Source organism: Ornithorhynchus anatinus, chromosome 8 (genome assembly GCF_004115215.2).
Source record: "Ornithorhynchus anatinus isolate Pmale09 chromosome 8, mOrnAna1.pri.v4, whole genome shotgun sequence".
Lineage (NCBI taxonomy): Eukaryota > Metazoa > Chordata > Mammalia > Monotremata > Ornithorhynchidae > Ornithorhynchus > Ornithorhynchus anatinus.
The window spans coordinates 54,533,047-54,552,801 of record NC_041735.1 but is presented as its reverse complement, the minus strand read 5'-3'; the positions used below and the strand labels follow the sequence as shown (position 1 = coordinate 54,552,801).

At 42.5% G+C, this 19,755-nt stretch overlaps 1 protein-coding gene across 2 annotated transcripts in view; it reads right to left on the bottom strand.

Moving 5' to 3' along the window:
• Window positions 1–19,755, bottom strand: part of JAZF1 (JAZF zinc finger 1) — a 326,592-nt gene that overhangs the window by 38,278 nt on the left and 268,559 nt on the right. For both annotated transcript variants that reach the window (XM_029071263.2, XM_029071264.2), the window contains exon 3: window positions 11,802–11,998. In XM_029071263.2, the coding sequence (XP_028927096.1) occupies window positions 11,802–11,998 (197 nt within the window). The remainder of the gene's footprint in view (window positions 1–11,801; window positions 11,999–19,755) is intronic.

The following is a 19,755-nucleotide window of genomic DNA, read 5'->3' as shown; positions in this document are numbered from 1 at the left end:
TGGGGAAGTCAACTTCTCAATGCCTCAGTTTCCGTATCTGTAAAAATGGGGGATTAAATCCTACTACTTTCTACCTAGACTGTGAGACCCATGTGGGACAAGGACTGTGTCCCAACTGATAATCTTATATCTACCCCAGGGCTTAGAACAGTGTTTGGCACAGAGTTAGCTATTAACAAATATTACTATTATAATGAATGATCTTGTACAGTTCCCAGTGGAGAGCATAGTGATGAACAAATAACATAATAAAACAAAAATTCTAAGAATTTCAAAGGGAGATGCTTCACCCAGAATAACTGCCATGATTTTCATGGCTGATTTTACAGGCCAAGAGTGATGGTCTTGTCTTGTCTTATGCCGCCGAGTCATCTCCGTCCGTCACTGGGCAGGGATTGTCTCTATTTGTTGCCGAAATATATATTTTAGGCGCTTAGTACAGTGCTCTACACATAGTAAGCGCGCCATAAATACTACTGAATGAATGAATCTCCGACCCATAGCGACGCCATGGACACATCACTCCCAGAACACCCCACTTCCACCTGCAATCGTTCTGGTGGCTACTAAATTACAAAACTAAATTGAAGCTATCCTCCTCCTTAATGCCTGGAACTTTTTACTGATTCTGTCCTAAAAGAATCAGCTCCTTGAAGGCAGGGAACATTCTACCAACTCTATTATAGGAGAAGCAGCGTATCTTAGTGGATAGAGCATGGATCTGGAAGTCTGAAGAACATGCGTTCTAATCCCGGCTCTGTGACATGTCTACTGTGTGACCTTGGGCAAGTCACTTAACTTCTCTGTGCCTGAGTTCTCTCATCTGTAAAATGGAGGTTAAGAGTGTGAACCCCATGTGGGACAGGGACTGTGTCCAACCTGATTAATCTGTACCTACCCAGTGCTTGGCACATAATAAGTGCTTAACCAGTCCATAATTAATTCATTATATTGTACTTTCCCAGTGCTCTGCAAGCAGTAAGCACTCAATAAATATGACTGAATATTTCTGTTGGAAATTTATGTACACTTACTGAGAAGTCTATTTTGTGACAGTTTTGCTTAGCTTCTAGTAAAAATCATCATATGCCAGCTTTTTCTTTTCAAATGAAAATAGAGCCCCCTGCAAAATAAAAGGATGAACACAAGATGGCAAGTTGGCCAGGAGCTGGGTGGGAGGTAACCACTCCATCTCTCTCGGTCTGAAAAATCAGACATGAAAATAATTCAGTTACTCTGGGTGAAACATCTTCCCTTTGACATTCTTGGAAATTTTTTTTTATGTTATTCGTCCACCACTGTGCTAACAACTGGGGACTATACAAGATAATTGGATTGATAAGAATAATAATTATAAAAAATTGGGGCATTTGTTAAACATTTACTCTGTGCCAAGAACTGTACTAAGCACTGGGGTAGATTCAAAGTTATCAGGTCAGACACAAATCCCTATCCTACACGGAGCTCATAATCTACATAAGACTGTTCAATCCAATACCCTGCCTATTCAAGGGTTTCCCTTTCAGAAGAACATAAACTTGGTCTTAAAAAAAATCATTACAAATCAACTCTCCCAGGCCCTGGCCCATGGAATTACCTATCAGACCTTCAAGGTCCAGGGGCAAGAGAAAGTAAAGGGAGTGCAACCAAGCAAGAGCTGCTCTGCCACTTGTCTGGCTGAGTTTCAATTCTGTCCCTTCATAAATGTGAGAGGCCCAAGTTAAAAGTGCTTCCATAGACTTCTTCTGGCCTGAATTTTAGTAAGCCTTTTTTTCTTACGGTATTTGTAAAGTGCTTATTATGTGTCAAATACTGTTCCAAGTACTGGGGTAGGTACAAGTTAATTAGGTTGGACACAGTCTCTGTTCCATGCAGGGCTTGCAGACTAAGTACTCTTAACTGAAGAACTCAATTAATCAATCCATCATATTTACTGAGCGCTTACTATGTGCATACCATTGTACTCAGAGCTGCATCATCATCAAATACCATTGAGTCATTTCCAAGTCATAGTGACTTTATGGACTTCATCCATAAAGTTTTCTTGGAAAAAAATATGGAAGTGGTTTACTATTGCCTTCTTCCACGCAGTAAAAACTTGAGTGTCTGCCATTGCCTTTGATCAACATTTTGATCACTTGATCATCCACCTTTGACTTCTCCCATGCAGCTGCTGCCCAGCACAGGGGAACCAACTCTGTCTGACACTTTGCCTTAGACCTTTCCATTATGGGTAACCCTGGTGAGAGAATCTTTCTCAATGGCACAGCTCTAAGCTTCATTGGCATACACATTCTCTCCTGCCTCGACAAGGAGTCGATTAATAGGAGAGACTAAGAGCTTGGGAGAGTATAATCCAATACAGTAGATAGATGCTCTGTCTGCCACTAGGAGTTTACAGTGTGGAGTGGGTGGAACAGACATTAAAATCACTTGCAGAGAGGGGAAATGGTTGTATAAGGATATGTATGCTGCTGGGCTGGGGGTGGGATGAATTTCAAGTGCTTAAAAGGTACAGATCCAACTATGTAGATGAGGCAGAATGGAGGGCAGGCAGGGGAAATGAGGGCCTAGTGAAGGAAGGCCTCTTGGAGGAGATGCGATTTTAGTAGGGAATTGAAATGGGGAGAGAGGTGATCTGTTGGATAGGAGGAGGAAGGAAGTTCTAAGCCAAAGGGTGTGAGTATTGGTCCTATCATCCCACCAAAATGAAAACCCTACTTCTCAAATTGGTATCAATTTAACATGAAAACAACTGTTCAGTATTAAGAATTGGTATAAACTTAGAAGAGAATCCCCTAAGGTGTTCACAGGGAGACATAAATGGGATTTGGGTCCTGGATTTCTTTCCCGAAGGAGCCCTTATTTCACTTGTAGAAACAGGATGGTGTAGTGGATAGAGCAAAGGCCTGGGAGTCAGAAGGTCATAGGTTCCAGTCCAGGCTCTGCCACTTGTCTGCTGTGTGACTGTGGGCAAGTCACTTTAATTCTCTGAACCTCAGTTACCTCATCTGTAAAATAAGGATTGAGACTCTGAGCCCCACAAGGGACAGGGATCGTGTCCAACCTGATTTGCCTTATCTACCCCAGTGCTTAGTACAGTGCCTGGCACGTAGTAAGCTCTTAACAAATACAATCTATTATTATCTACTTTTGATCCTTTTTTTCCTGTTCTCCTTTAGTGCTGAGGAGATCCTGGGAATCTCCTTTGTCAAAGACCCAAGTCTCTAATCAATCAATCACTGGTATTTATTGAGCACATACTATGTGCACATTGCTGCACTAAATGCTTGGGAAAGTACAATACAGAGTTGATAGACCCATTCCCTGCTCACAAGGAGCTTTCAGTCTCCTCAGATAGGTCTCCTGATTTTGGCCCATTGGGGCTGGGAGGAACACTCTGGGCTAGAAGAAGCTGCTTTTAGACCAAAAAAAAAAGAGGCTAATTAGATGAGAGCTCTGGCTCCTTCAAAAGGGAAAGTAGCCCTCATTTCTAGGCTCTCAAAGGAGACAGAGAGACAGTAATAACCCACAAAGGGAAAGCCACTCTATGGGATAAGACTCCACCCTCCCACACCTCCACATACTACCTTGACCTGGCCATAACCCACAAAACAGTCATCATATGTTCCTCAAAAACTTGGATATTCTATGTTTTCCCCAAACATATTCTATGTGTTTTCCCCAAAGACTTACATAATAACAATAATGTTGGTATTTGTTAAGCGCTTACTATGTGCAGAGCACTGCTCTAAGTGCTGGGGGAGATACAGGATAATCAGGTTGTCCCACGTGAGGCTCACAGTCTTAATCCCCATTTTCCAGTTGAGGTAACTGAGGCACAGAGAAGTTAAGTGACTTGCCCACAGTCACACAGCTGCCAAGTGGCAGAGCCAGGATTCAAACCCATGACCTCTGACTCCCAAGACCGGGCTCTTTCAACTGAGCCATGCTGCTGATCCAAACCCCATATGTAATATCCTGGAATAATAAACACCGTTAAATTATTATTTACTAAAGTAATTAAAAACAATATTCCAACAATAACTATGTAAGAAGTTGTATTGTCTTAGCTTGTATCTACCCCCTTTGTATTTTAGCTTGTATCCCAAGCACTTAGTACAGAGCTCTGCACACAGTAAGCGCTCAAAAATACGAACGATTGAATGAATCTACCCCAGCACTTAGTATGGTGCCTGGCACACAGTAAGTGCTCAATAAATACCACAAAAAAAGGATGATTATTATCCTTCACAGGACGGTGCAGAATAGAACAGAGGTAGTGGATTTAATTTCCCTGAAGTGAAACATTTGGGTGAGGTCAAACAACAGCCTTCTTTTCCTCACGGAGCACCTTAAATCCTTCTGATCAACATTAGCAAAGGTATTCATTGAGCTCTTACTGTGTGCAAAGCACTGTGCTAAGTGCTCGGGAGAGTACAATGCAACAGAGTTGGTAACACGTTCCCTGCCCACAAAGAGCTCTCATCATAATCTTCCACCTGCTCCCTTAGGCTAACTTTCCATATAAACGTTTAGCCCTCAAAAGTTATTCTCAAATTACATTTTCACAAAGGAGGACTATTGCACTACAGTATTTCATTCGTTCTCCTCCCTGGGAAATAAGCCACACCTTTAGTTTGCTGTACTTAAAACAATTTAGGGCTGATTTGACTCATCAACTCATGTTAAGATGAAAACCCATGATATGCACCTGGGGATTGGGTTTCATTTAATCTGAAATAGGCTTGATGCTAAAAAATGCTCCTATATAATGAGTCAGTGGAATCTTATCCTCTTAAACATCAACTAGTTTACAAGAACCAGGATGTTTCCTTTTCTCTTTAAATGCCCATTCCTTCTTTATTGTAGGCTCCAGTGGTTTGAAAAGAGCTCCCACGCCCAGTAAGGCATCATTCCACAGTTCTATTGTCTGAGGAACAAATATAGTAGCCTAGTCAGGGCTGTCTCACTTTGGGGGGGAAATTATTTCTCAAAACACTGGTACAGTATGCAACTTGACAGCTGGCTATGCCTTAGGATTGTTTCATTGTTAAAACCTAGCCACATGGAATAGACATTAAAATACATCAGCTGCTGTGACACCTATGAAGATGAAAGGGCGTCTCTGATTTTAATACACTAAGGTTTTGGCCGGAAAATGAAAGGGTTGGGGGACGATTCTGAAATGTGGCCTCCACAAATAAATCAGATCTTAACTTTTTAATGTCCCAAAATGTGAGGTTTAGAAGGCGAAACCTCACTTATTGTTTTACAATGTTTACCACTCGCAGTCTTCAGCACTGGTGAGTTTCTCCGTTAGTGCTTGATTCCAAAGGAAAAATGACTGGGAAGTGTGTGTCCTGATGGGGATTGGCAACTAGACGAGCTGTGAACTTTCCCTTCAATTACTGAATTCTTTTCCGAAAAGCAGCATTACTGCCTGGTTTTATTTTTAGGTACTGATTCTGAAACCCGGCAGCTCCAGCCATGGAAAATCCTTTCTAAAATAACTCCATCCAGTGACCCCACTCGATATCTGGGTTTTGGCCAGCATTGGAACCCCTGCTGGGTTGGGGGAAAGTAACACGGTTTTAGGGCCATGGTCTTGCCAGCGCCGGTGTTCCAAGCAATGTGTAAAATATGGCCGTTCGGTCGAGAGCTTCAAGATTTCAAATGGGGATTCTAAATAGGGGACCTATTCTCCTTCTTCAGCCTGGTTAAACAGTAACACACAGTTACTCAGCAGAGACGAAATTAGGCTTCTAATGAAATGTAAACAGCTAATCAAAGTATCACACCACTCTAAACATGACATTTCAAAAGAACAACAGGATGGCATTTTTACAGCATGGCACTGAAGGTGCTGTTTCATGAGAAGATACTCCCCCCACCCCTCCCATCTTTCTCTTTTTACTGATACTTCATCAAGGGATAAACCTCTTACCAAAGTACAGATTATTTTAAGCAAAGGATCGATTTTGAGTTTTCAAAGATGTGGCTAACATGGCCTGGAATTCAGCAGTGCTACTTTTCTGTTCTGCTCATAAGGGATGCCTGAAAACACAACACTGGAGTCTTGGTTGCAAAATATGTTTTGGATCCTGGAAGGCCCAGATGCAACAATTTCCTATCCAAAGTGCTTCCATCGCTTCTTTAAGACTCAGGATCTGGCAATGGACGAAAAATAAAAAAAAAGCCCAAGAACCCAACAATCAAAGCCCTCCCCACCCCCAACCTTCTGTGGAATGTTGCGGCTGCTTTTCCGAACTCATGCTGCCTTTTGCCATGGGATTCCTATGACAGAATAAAGCCCTGCTCCGTCCTGATCTCTTAAGCAGTGAGGAAATTTCAGTGACTTCCTTACCAAATGACTCAAGCTATTTGCTTTCTTTGTTCTTGAATGGATTGTTTACAGAGGAGGAAATGTTGTTCACTAGTTTGAGGCAGAGAGTAGAATGAAGACTCCTGTTTTTCCTTCTGGCCCCCGCTTCATTACATCACCTGGGGAAGATGCTTAATCTCACCCCGTGCAACTCTATTCATCTGGAATCCAGGTGTCAATGATACCTGCAAACCTGCAACCTTCGAGCTAAGAGCTGGTTGAAGAAGTCACTGATTTTTTCGTGCAAAAAAGGTAGCAAGCACACTTCTACTTATTTACTCCATTTCAATCAAACCATCAATCGATGGAATTTTTTGAGCAACTTTCTGCATGCAGAGCACAGTAGTAAGTGCTTGGGAAAGAATAATATATCAGAGTTAGTAGACACGATCCCTGCCCACAACAGGCTTACAGTCTAGATGGGGAGACAGACATTAATATAAATAATTTATAGAAATACAGACATTAATGTAAATATTTTATAATAAGTGATACAATAATCATTATTTTTAATTTACTGTCAAGTTCCCTAAGGGGGAGATCCTTAGACTTCTCCCACTCTTCATATTCTAATTTTCCTGCTAATATGAGCATGAGGAGCTGGAGATGGGCAAAGGTGAAGGTTTGAACCAGTGGTTGATGAGGTGGCCATAGAGAGGAAGTAGAGAAGAGAAGAGGAAAAAATAGTCCCCAGCTTCCAATTTTTGGCTCTGGTGACATACTTCTCCAACCACTTCAATAACCCTAAGCATTGACAGAAGAGGGGAAAAACTCAGATAGACAGAGCTAAGTCAAAGTCAAAGCTGGAAATTCAACCTATGTCTTCTGTCCCTACATCTCGAAGCTGGGCAAAAATGAGCAATATTTTATCACATTGCCCACTAGCATTTTCCAAGATGCCATCATTTGCTCAAAGAATACAGGAGAGGAAAAAAGCTTTACAAGGCTATCTTGACATGCAGTAGAAAATGCTTAGCTGGCAAACAGTTCATACGCCACCTCAATGGGCTTTGCTCTGTTGTGCAATGTGGACCCAAAATGGAGGTGTAGAAGGCACTTAACATATTTCTGGGAGTTCTGATGTAGGCTGAGAGTGGCGGATGCTGGGCTCTGACAATAGATTTATTTCAAATGGATAGTAGCAATAGTCCTTTTGTGTGCCATCCCCTAGACAACGATGTCTTCTCGCCAGCAGAATGAAAATTTGTGAAAGTTAGGCGGTTAGGAGGGTGAAAGAATGGGGTAGGTCTGTACCTTCCCCACCCTGATGATTTTGAGGACAACTGAACTTCCCTGTTACACTGACAAGCTTCTAACTCAAAGGAAGCTCTTCTCCCTCCCTGGATTTAGGTAGCAACCTAACTGCCATTTTATTCGGGGGAAATCCTTCCTTGGGTCCTGAAAATGGAAATTCTAGGTTTAGAACTGGAAAGAAAATGGGGAAAAGTGAAAGATTTAACTGTGGTGAGGGCTTTCTATCCTGATATACCTCCAAGCTCTCCAATCCTGGCTGTAATTTCCTCCACCAAGAATAAGACAACCTTTCTGTAGCTCAGTTAAAACATTTGCTACATCTGAAAGCCCATAACTTCCTGAATGGAATATCATTTCCACTTCCATGATGCAGTAGGTTTGCGGTTTTCTATGTCAAACGTATTCTGCCCACATTTCTGCCTCTCCCCTCCTCTCTCCTTGCTCCCCCAAACCCCCACCCCCCCGATTAAACCTTTCAGTCGGAAGCAAAAGTAACACCCATGACTACAGTTGAAAGGCAACAGCTACTGGGAGCAGGGTGGGTGACTGTGAGGTCTATGGGTCCCAGGGAAGAGTGGCTGCCAGGCCTGGGAAGGTGGGGAGTGGTTGTGGGGCCTGGTGGGAGGGGGAAGTGGCTGAAGAGCTTGGGGGGTGGGGAGTGATTGTGGGGCCAGGTGGATGCAGGCAGGGGAAGTGGCTGTGGGGCCTGGGAAGTGGATGAAGGGTCCGGGGTAAGGGGAAGTGGCTCTGAGGGGAGGAAGGTGGAGAGTGGCTACAAGGCTCACCGGGGGGAATGGCTGTGGAGCCGTGGAGAGGTGGGCAGTGACTAGGGGGCCCGGGAGGGAGGGGGAAGTGGCTGGGGGAGAGGGGTAGGGGTGGCTATGAGGCCTGGGTTGGGGGGCAGTGGCTGAAGGGCCTGTGCGGGTAACTGTGGTACCTGGGGAGTGGGGCCCAGGAGGGTGGGGAGTGGCTGAGGGACATGGGCTGGTGGCAGGGTAAGCTTGTTGTGGGCAGAGATTGTGTCTGTTTATTGTTGCATTGTACTCTCCCAAATAATTAGTACAGTGCTCTGCACACAGTAAGCGCTCAAAGAGCACAGGCTTGGGAGTCAGAGATCATGGGTTCTAATCCCGGTTCTGCCACTTGTCAGCTGTGTGAGTCTGGGCAAGTCATTTAACTTATCTGTGCCTCAGTTACCTCATCTGTAAAATGGGGATTAAGACTGTGAGCCCAACGTGGGACAACCTGATTACCTTGTATCTACCCTTACAACAGTGCTTGGCACATAGTAAACACTTAACAAATACCATTACTATTACTATTATAAATATGATTGGAATGAATGAGGGGCTGCAGGGACTGGGAGAGAAGTGGCTGTGGGAATTGTGGGGAGGGGAGAATAGCTCCAGGGAAACCAGGAAATTAAAAAGACCACTTTGAGCCTTAACTAGTAAAGTAAAGCAGAATGCAAAAAGAGCTTTCAAATCCATCAGTGCACAGTTAGTATCCACAGCTTCATAAAATCCTGACATGAAAACATATAAAGCCATTCTTGAGATGGATTACAAGAAATGTAAGTGAAAAGGAAAATATACATGAAACCATTTTAATAGAAGCATTTTCTAAAATGATATCAGGCAGCTTATTCAAATATTAAACTTTAGGCAAAATGCTCTTTAGCAACATCAAATTCTACTAGGGACTTGCTGTTGAAATTGAAGTCTCCTCTACGACTTGAAAACCGTCTTGCCCGTTTAAACGAGAGCCTTTATTAGAGCTTTCCTCTGGTGGAAGAGTTGAACTTATTTTTAGATGAAGGTCAAGTGACATAAACTACACTTTTCCAAGGGAGCCTTCTGTATTGCTATTATAGCCACAGTGGAGACATCTCCACCACTGTTCCATTAAGGTACTTGAAAACACCTGATAAATCCCACTGGCCTCACCTCTCCAACCTGAGCGTAATAATAACATTAATCTCTCACTGCAAAATGTGGAAACATTGTTAACCCCCAAAGGGCAAAACACAAACAGCACACCTACGTGGTTCACCGGGAGTGCAAGAATAAAAACAATGTGCTATTACACCATGAGCATTTCAAAGCTGCTGCTGAATCCTGGTCATATTTTATGTTTGTAGTCTTATTCACAGTTCAACTTGGAGTCATGATCACCTAAGATCTCATAAGCTAAGGAAGGTTATACCTGTCCATAGCTGGAATGGTGAAGCCAAGGAAATGGTTGTAAATTCATAAGCCACAAAATTCTAGATTGTTCATTTTGGACAGATGTTGGAAGTGGTTATGATTACATAGGATGATTGTACTCTGTTGTACGCGCCCAAGCACACCGTACAGTACTTTGTACACAATGAGACAATAAGTGCTCAATAACTATAATTGATTCAATGATAGTACTAAGTCCGATCCCCAGGACAGAAAAATGTGGGTTTTTATATTTTGACATTGGGGACAGGCACAGTTTGGAGAGTGAGAACGCTGTTTGTTGGCAGGGTTGTGGGCGGGAGAGGAGAGGAAACACTACAGTTTCAAGACATTTTATGGGCTGGGAAAGGACGGGGAGAGTGGAGAAATTTAGTGTGGGAGACTGGGAAAAAAGGGAGGTCAGTCAGGAGGTGGTACCTTGTATAAAACCCATTAATAATAATTGTGGCATTTGTGGCACTGAACTAAGCATTGGGGTCCCATATGGGGCTCACAGCCTATGTAGGAGGGAGAACAGGTACTGAATCCCCATTTGCAGATGAGGGAACTTAGGCAAAAAGAAGTTAAGTGACTTGCCCAAGGTCACACAGCAAACACGTTGCAGAGACGTCATTAGAACGGAGGACCTCGGACTCCCAAGCCTGTATTCTTTCCGCTAGGCCACACTACTCCTCACTACATTGCCTTCTCCAGTCCAGATCTCCAACTTTAAGAAACTGGATTCCTTGTCCTCCTATTTCTCTCAGGGTCTTAGATCACAGATTATAGGTAGGAGGGTGGGGTAGAGAAAGGAAATACTGTCTCTCACCAGTCCAAATACCAGACATTTATCTTCTCTGTCAACAACACTACATTCTGAATAAGAAAGGTTCAAATTACTTTTATCTCTCTTTGAATTCTTCTCAATTCTGTATTTCTATGCTTTAGGTCACTTTGGCTTTTTAGTTTTATCCCTGTGCCAATGCATACACATACACAATTCTCATGGTGTTCCCAAGGGCTTCAGCAGCTCTAGAAATAGCCTGAAACATGAGCTGAGGGCACCCTCCCACCATTTTAATTCCATCATTTAGAGGAACTAAGTGGACAAATTGATTTAAGCCTCCTTTCAGGGTTCTACAGTGCCAAGCAATCTCATATTCATTCATTCATTCATTCATTCATATTTATTGAGTGCTTACTGTGTGCAGTAAGCGCTTGGGACAGTACACTATAACAATAGACACATTCCCTGTCCACAACAAGCTTACAGTCTAGAAGGTATAGTTCTTGACTTTACTGTTTAATTGCTTTAATATTTTATAGGGGCTTTCCACTAAGATGTTCAAAGTTCTTACCCTCCAGGAGATTTGACGCTACCTGTGACTAATCTTTTTCAGTAAGTTAACAAAAGATTTACTCAGTGAATGGTTACCCTGAATATTTGATTTAAGGCCTCAGCATTGGCTTTTGGGCATATTGAAGAGCTGTTGGATGCACAGCTCACGTCTCTGGTCGTTCCTTCCATCCCTGATTCTCTCATTCACTTTCACCTGACTAGGTGAGCCTCCCATCAGCCTCAACTGCTCTTTCCCTGAGTTACAGGGTAATAACTTTGAATCGCACTCGCTGACCCAACTCCCAGAAAAAGGTAACAGAGCACAGTGATGTCTGAATCAGAAAGGGAAATGCACAATGGACTCTATACTCCACCCTGAAAGCTCACTGTGGGCAGGGAATGTGTTTATTGTTATATTGTACTTTCCCAAGCACTTAGTACAGTGCTCTGCACACAGTAAGTGCTCAATAATAAGACTATGAATTGAATCGATGGGGAGGGGACGTGGAAGAAGTCGGTGAGAAATTACATGCCGAACTGACACAGACAGTGAAGGAAGTGGCAGCAAAGTGGCAATACATTCCGTTGCAGACACTCCATGGCTTGCTCCTGAGCTTACCTGTTGGGGTGCTGCTGCGAAACGAGGAGGAGGGGGTGATGGGAGGGGTCACCGGAGGAGTAAGGCTGCCGCTGCTGTGGCGGGGAGGAGTAGATACATTCCCACGAGACACTGAGCTGGACAGCGTCAACGAGAGCTTCGGCTGAATTTTCTTCTTTAAGGATTCCTGCTCACGTCGGGCTGCATCAGTCATAAATCTGGAAAGGCAAAGGAGGACAAGGTGAGAGAAGGGAAAGGGAGGGATAGCAGGTTGGAGTCACGGTAGCCAATCCAGCCCTGTAGTAAGGACACATGATATCTCCAAAGAAAGGAACTGATAACTCAGAAAATCTCTTCTAAGAGAAGTGCTTGCTAGACCCTATACTTCGGACTATGTTCGTAAAAGAATTTTAAATAACTCTATGCCAAAATCATTATTACATGAAACATAATATGCAATCCCATCAATGATATAGCACATGGCTATAAAAGATCTGCTCAATCTTGATGGGTGTACCCAGCCATTCTACTGTTCACTAAAAACCGATAATTCACGGCTAAAGGCTATTTGTTACTTGCAGAGATTTAATCTTCTGATAAACCAAAATCTTTCCCTTACTGTACTAAAAATTCAGAAATGTGAAGGCAAAGGAAAGAAAGTTCTATTGCATGGTCGGTGCTTAGTCACATGAAACACCCAATGAAACAAGAATAATATTGCTACAGTGTCTTAAAATTTCTCCTTTTAAACTTGGAACTCAGATGACACATACTTCTTAAATGGCTTCTATAATACAACCCATATCTATAAACTGAAATTTATATGTTTAACCTAACTGCAGTAAAAGTAGCAAACCATACTTCGAGCTGCTGGATACTGTGCTGCAAAATGGTGGAGATTAAAGAGAAGAACTAAAATGCCACAAGGAGTTATTCCCAGCCGACGGTTGGAGGCTAACTGGCCTCTTCGCCGGCTCGTTTGGTTATAAATGACTTAAGAATTGGTCACACTTAAAAACTGACAAACCATATGGACCAGGCTCCCTCCTTCAACCCAGTAAGTCACTGGTTCTTCTTTCTTTGGAGAGGGAGGATACAATCATCAAAAACTCCCTCTTCCAAGCTGTGGGGGAGAACTTGGGGTAATACCCAGGTAGGCACAAATCCTGACTCCAGAGATATCAACTGGCAATTGCAGGTCCCCAAGGCGGTCAGGGACACACACTTGCCCACAACACCAGGCTCTAGGTCAATCAATCAATCAATCAACTGTATTTCCTGAGAGCTTACTGTGTGTAGAGCACTGTTCTAGGCGTTTGGAAGAGTACAATACAACAGAGCTGGTAGACACATTCCCTGTCATAATGAGCTTACAGCCCTGCTTCCGTGGCTCTAAGGGCCTCAGAGTATTTTCCAACCTAAAGGGACTCAACTGGGTTAAAACATGTTAATTAATCAATCGATCATATTTATTGAGCGCTTACTGTGTGCAGAGCATTGTACAAGGCACCGGGGAGAGTACAATATAACAGGGTTGGTAGACCCGATACTACCCACAATGAGCTTACAGTCCAGAAATAGAGACAGATGTTAATGTAAATAAAAAAATTACAGATATGCTACATCAGTGTTTTGGGGCTTAGGGAGGAGTGAATAAAAGGAGCATATCCAAGTGCAAGGGAGAGGCAGAAGAGAGTGGGAGGAGAGGAAATGAGGGCTTAATCAGATGAAAATGAAGTTGTAACCTCAAGACCCATTAAGCAGCAGGAGGTCTCCTCTCGGATTCTTTTTAGTTTAATAACAATGGTGTTTATTAAGGGCTTACTTTTTGCCATGTGCTGGATTTGTGTCCATCTGTTTGCCTGGAAGAACAGATTTCATGTATTCCTACTCTCCCCATCACCACACACTCTTAACACTCTACTCTTAGAGAAGCAGTGTGGCTTAGTGGAAAGAGCCCAGGCTTGGGATTCAGAGGTCATGGGTTCTAATCCTGGCTCCGCCGCTTGTCAGCTGTGTGACCTGGGCAAGTCACTTAAATTCTCTGTGCCTCAGTTACCTCATCTGTAAAATAGGGATGAATATTGTGAGCCCTACTTGGGACAACCTGATTACCTTGTACCTAAGTCAGCACTTACAACAGTGCTTGGCACATAGTAATCACTTAAAAGATACCAACATTATTATTATTATTATTATCACCAACAGCAGAGAACACTTGGAAAGAGGTTCATCATTTGCTAGTGACTTCCAGCACTACTCCACTGGGCTCCCCTTTGGTAAAGTGGCCAGAAATACAGAACATTTTTCTGTGAGCCTGAAGAATGTGAATGCCAGCAGCCATTTGCTATCTTGCTCCTCCAACCCAAAGCTGAGTGGATAGTTTTGGCAAGAAGGGGTGAATATAGACACATTTCTGGAGAAACTGATCTTTAAGGATGAGGTGATCACCACCTAGCCAATCTCAGAAGACCTGAGGACTCTCCTCTGGCCAGAAAAACAACAGCAGCTTTTTAATGGCATTTTTTAAGCACGTATTATGTGTCAAGCACCGTTCTAAGCTCTGGAATAGACACAAGTTTATCAGGTTGGAACAGTCCCTGTCCCACATGGGGCTCACAGTCTAAATTGGAGGGAGGAGGATTTAATCCCCATTTTACAGATGAGAAGTTAAGTGTCTTGCCTAAGGTAGCCCAGCAGGTGTGTGGCCAAATGGGGATTAGAACCCAGGTCCTCTGACTCCCAGGCCTGTGCTCTTTCCATTATGACATAATGCTTCTTTTAGCTTTCCATCAAAAAGTCCAGACTACTTGTTTTGTTCTGTTTTGCTGTCTGTCTCCCCCGTTTAGATTGTGAGTCCGTTACTTGGCAGGGAAGGTCTCTATCTGTTGCCAAATTGTACATTCCAAGCGCTTAGAACAGTGCTCTGCACATAGTAAGCACTCAATAAATACAGTTGAATGAATGAATGATTGGTGCATGTCAACACATCTTTGAGAAACTACAGCCCAGCACTTGAAGCAACTTACTGGCTATAAAGATGTATCCTACTTGTGGTGCTGAGACATTAACAAGAATATCTCAGCCATGATTCATGATGTCACTCTAGCTTTTTGACAAAACAATTTATCTTCTTTGGAGCAGTTTCAATTCATTACATCAAGAGAGAACATGAAGCTTTTCAGACATTATTCCCGATATTCAGTTTTCAAAGGTGCCAGGCTAATTGTTTATTATTTCCTGAAGCCAATAATAATAATAAAAAAGCTAAAAAAAGATTTCCTAAAAAAACTTTAAGGAAAAATTTTTTTAAATTTTGAAATGGAGGTGTCAAAAAAAGTTAACATTGCTTCGGTTGGGAAATGCCTAGGGCATTTACATTTAAAACAGCTATTAGAAGCAATATTTGCTCTTGGGGATGTAATCTATTCCTTTAGTAAATCGGCATGTTTGTGTTGGAAATTTTTACAACCCTTGGGTTATGATGGTCTTTCAGTCTGATGATACTCAAAGGGGTATGAATGTCACCAAGAACATGTCCAGCTCCCCATTAAATACGTGGAAATGCTGAGCTGGGGAGACAGGGGAAAGAACACGGGCTTGGGAGTCAGAGGTCATGGGTTCGAATGCCGGCTCCACCATTTGTCAGCTGTGTGACTTTGGGCAAGTCACTTAACTTCTCTGGGTCTCAGTTACCTCATCTGTAAAATGGGGATGAAGACTGAGAGCCCCATGAGGGACAACCTGATCACCTTGTATCCCCCCAGTGCTTAGAACAGTGCTTTACACATAGTAAGCGCTTAACAAATATCAACATTATTATTGATTAGACTGTAAGCCCGTCAATGGGCAGGGACTGTCTCTATCTGTTGCCAATTTGTACATTCCAAGCGTTTAGTACAGTGCTCTGCACATAGTAAGCGCTCAATAAATACTATTGAATAACATAAAATTCACCCAAGTTCACACCGGCGACTGCACTTTCAGGCTGTAACTACTTCCCACTCCCACATTCAGTTTAGAAAACCAGCAGATAGGTTCTGGAAGGCTACGACTGGGGTAGGCAAAGGAAGATAGTGTCCTGGAAATGATAGTGTCCTGGAAATGTTTTAGAAGGGAGAGACTGATGGACACTTCATTCTCCCTCAAGCTATGTGCAGGGACAAGCAAGCCTTAGTACAGTGCTTTGCACACAAGAAGCACTCAATAATGTGACCGAATTGAATGAAAGAATAAGACCCTAAGAGCCACAGGAACCCTTGTTGAAAAGAGTTTCATTGCTTCTTATTTGGTTGGTATCTCAAAGACAGCCAAGCGTAGGCACATACAGGCACAAATACACGCATGTATTCATGTACACACATGTATATGGATACATCTATACACACATACTCACTTGCATATAGCTATCTATATATATACATAGTACACACACATATATATGTATATAAAGCTATGTCCAGGTAGCTATATACACATATAGCTATCTCTCTATAAACATAGTACACACACACACATATATATGTATATATACAGATAGCTATATACACATATAGCTATCTCTCTATATACATAGTACACACACACACATATATATATGTATATATACAGATAGCTATATACACATACAGCTATCTATATATATATATATAGTACACACATATATATGTATATATACACAGATGAAATGCTACTTGTCAGCTGTGTGACTCTGGGCAAGTCACTTAACTTCTCTGTGCCTCAGTTACCTCATCTGTCAAATGGGGATTAACTGTGAGCCTCACGTGGGACAACCTGATCACCCTGTATCTATCCCAGCGCTTAGAACAGTGCTCTGCACACAGTAAGCGCTTAACAAATACCAACATTATTATAGAAGCAGCTTGCTGCGTGCAAGCCCATAAACTCTGCCCTCTGCTGGGCTGTCACAGATTTTTCAGGGCCTGTCATCTGGGGTGCAGTAGGATTACGATTTAGGGCATTTATTAAACACTAACTTTGTGCAAAACACTTAATCGTATTTAAAGAGGGCATACTATGGGCAAAGCACAGAGGACAATACAACAGAATTAGAAGACACCTACCTTGCCCATAACGAGCTAAGCACTGGGGAAAAGGGACAAGGATATTGATTTCGAAATGGTCTGGAGTATAGACATGGTGTGTGGGAGGTGTATGGGAGAGAAGGCAAATGAGGAGGTTGTGGTCAGATAGATGGATTTCAGAGTTGGTTAGGATAGAAGTTGTGCAGAGGCTAGAGACGAGACCGGGCATGTGTCCAAGTCGGTGAATGGGGAAGCTGGGGTGGGGCAGGAGGTCAATAGAATTGAAGAGTGATAGAAAGCAGGCGGTGCAAGTATCAGGAACCTCTCTGCGGAAATTGAAGTCCTCAAGAATCAACACAGGGATGGAGAAAAGACAGGAGGAATGTGAGAAAGGGATCTAATTGGTTCAAAAATTATAGTACTCTAAAGGACCATGGGCAAGTGGCTTAGTTTTTCTGAAGCCTCAGTTTTCTCATCTGTAAGAGGGGTATAATACTACTCGTCTTTCCCTACCTCTCAGAAATGTTATAGTAACAGAAGTAAGGCATTATTTGGAAGCTATCCATCCTTCATGGCTCTAACTCTGGAGTTGGTTTAGGGTCTTTTCCTCAAAAGAGGAATATACCAAAATCCTTGATTTGGAGGCAGTGTGCATACCCATGGGTTACTTCAGCATGGCAGTCCACTAATTGTTCAAGTTCATGGCTTGTTTGGCTTGCCACAAATAATAATAATAATTATAGTATTTGATAAGTGCTTAATCTGCGCCAGGTACTGTACAAAGTGCTGGGGTGGATACAAGCAAATTGACTTGGACACAGTCCCTGTCCCATGTAGGACTCACACTCTTGATCTCCATTTTACAAATGAGGGAACTGAGGCCCAGAGAACTGAAGTGACTTAGCCAAAGTCATGCAGGAGACGAGGGGCAAAGTCAGGATTAGAACCCATGACCTTCTGACTCCCAGGCCCGCGCTCTATCCAATACGCTATGCTGCTTTCCCCACAAAGCAGGTACCTATTTGCCATTCATGTCTGTGATGACAGAAAGGTTTCTATGGCACTCTTTTATAAAAGCTAAAAACTCACAGTTGCCATGAATACTGGGATGGAAATGCCTTATTCTATCAAACCGCTCTCAGTTTACTCTTGCATTTCTCGCTACCAGTCAGAACGATGATTTCATCACTGCTGAAACCTGAGGGTCCTAGAGTTACATCATTTTCCCTTTCCACATGATTGGCAACAAATTGACCTGCTCTTGAGTTTAGTACTGAGAACCAAGCCATGAAATGATAGTTTTTATTTCACTTCCCGGTGCGAATATAATCTAATAACGGGAAGGAAAGGCAAAGCTTTACCAAAGCTCTCATTGTCTCAAGAGTAAGTAAAGTGTTAGCGGAATCTTCGGTGTCATCGGAATGAGAGTACGGTGGGCACAAGTGTAACCACATCTATGCTGTGTGAGGGACAAGGATCACCAGTTTGAATGGCTTCCGGCACAGAAGCAGCATGGTGTAGTGGATAATCCTGCCTGTGCCACTTTGTCTGCTGTGTAACCTTGAGCAAGTCACTTCACTTCTCTGTGCCTCAGTTACCTCATCTCCCAAATGGGGATTGAGACTGTGCGCCCCCTGGAGGACAGGGACTGTGTCCAATTCGATTTGCCCGTATCCACCCTAGAGCTTAGTACAGTGTCTGGCACATAGTAAGTGCTTAACAAATGCCATCATTAGTATTATTTCCCTGGCTAGAGCTTGAGGCTATTATGAGAAGCCCATTCCCCAAATAGGAACAGGCCAATGGCATACCTAATTCTAAGGGGAAGGGAGGAGTGAGCTGACAGTGTTAAAGGGAAAGGAGAGGAGAGATTCATTACCCAATTATGGATAAAAATTCCATTGGGAATGGGTGTCTATCAAATGGAAATTTCCTATATTTTGTTCCAAGAACAGAAATTGAGTCTAAAATTGATCTAAGTAGACTAATCAGCCTGAATCAAACCCTGCAATACTTGTGGCAATATTGGCACTATGTAAATAATGTATGTGTTCTTAAAATTAATAAAATATGATAATTATGCTATTACAGACAGAGCCTACAAAACCAATAATTACTATAATAATTTACAGGGTAATGTCAAAGATTATGACTAAATAACCTTCACTAACTAATCTGAATACAGCTATTATGTTTTTTTGCCAAATTTCTCTTTCTCTCACTGCCCCCGCCCCCTCCCACCTGACTCCCTTCCTCCACACCAGGAACAAAAACAATTTCTGAAAACAAAGCAACATTCTAGAAATCTGTGCTATTGGAAGCAGTCTGCAGTGCTGCAACATCTCTCACTGCAACTTTCTATTCCAATTTTAATTCTTGGCACTCATTTCTGTAATTGCAACACAAAAGGTTTTTCCCCACTACCTTGGGACGTTACTGGAAAGCAATCAATGAATGAAATAAAGCAGTCTATTACAAGTAAATTCACATTAAAAAAATCTACTCTGAATAAATTAACAATGAGATGACATGGCTTTTGACAAAACCTCACATTTGTGACACAGAAAGGATACATCTATCCCCTCTTACAACCTGGGAGCATCAGTGATGAAAACAGACAACTAGACTTAAGGCTATTACTGTTTTGTTTCTAGCGTCTTATTTCCCATGTGTGATGTTGGACCTATTACACTAAATCACTCCTGAGCCTCACCTTTTCTGTCTATAAAATGGCATATTACACCCTTGTATGGTGCTATGCTTTATAGATTTACAGCTGTAAAGAATAAGAGTGGTAGTTGGATGGAATTTATTGAGCACCTACTCTGAATGCAATGCATTGTATTATCAAGCTCTTAGTACAGTGCTCTGCACATAGTAAGCACTCAATAAATATTATTGAATGAATGCTATTGGGAAGTATAACGGAA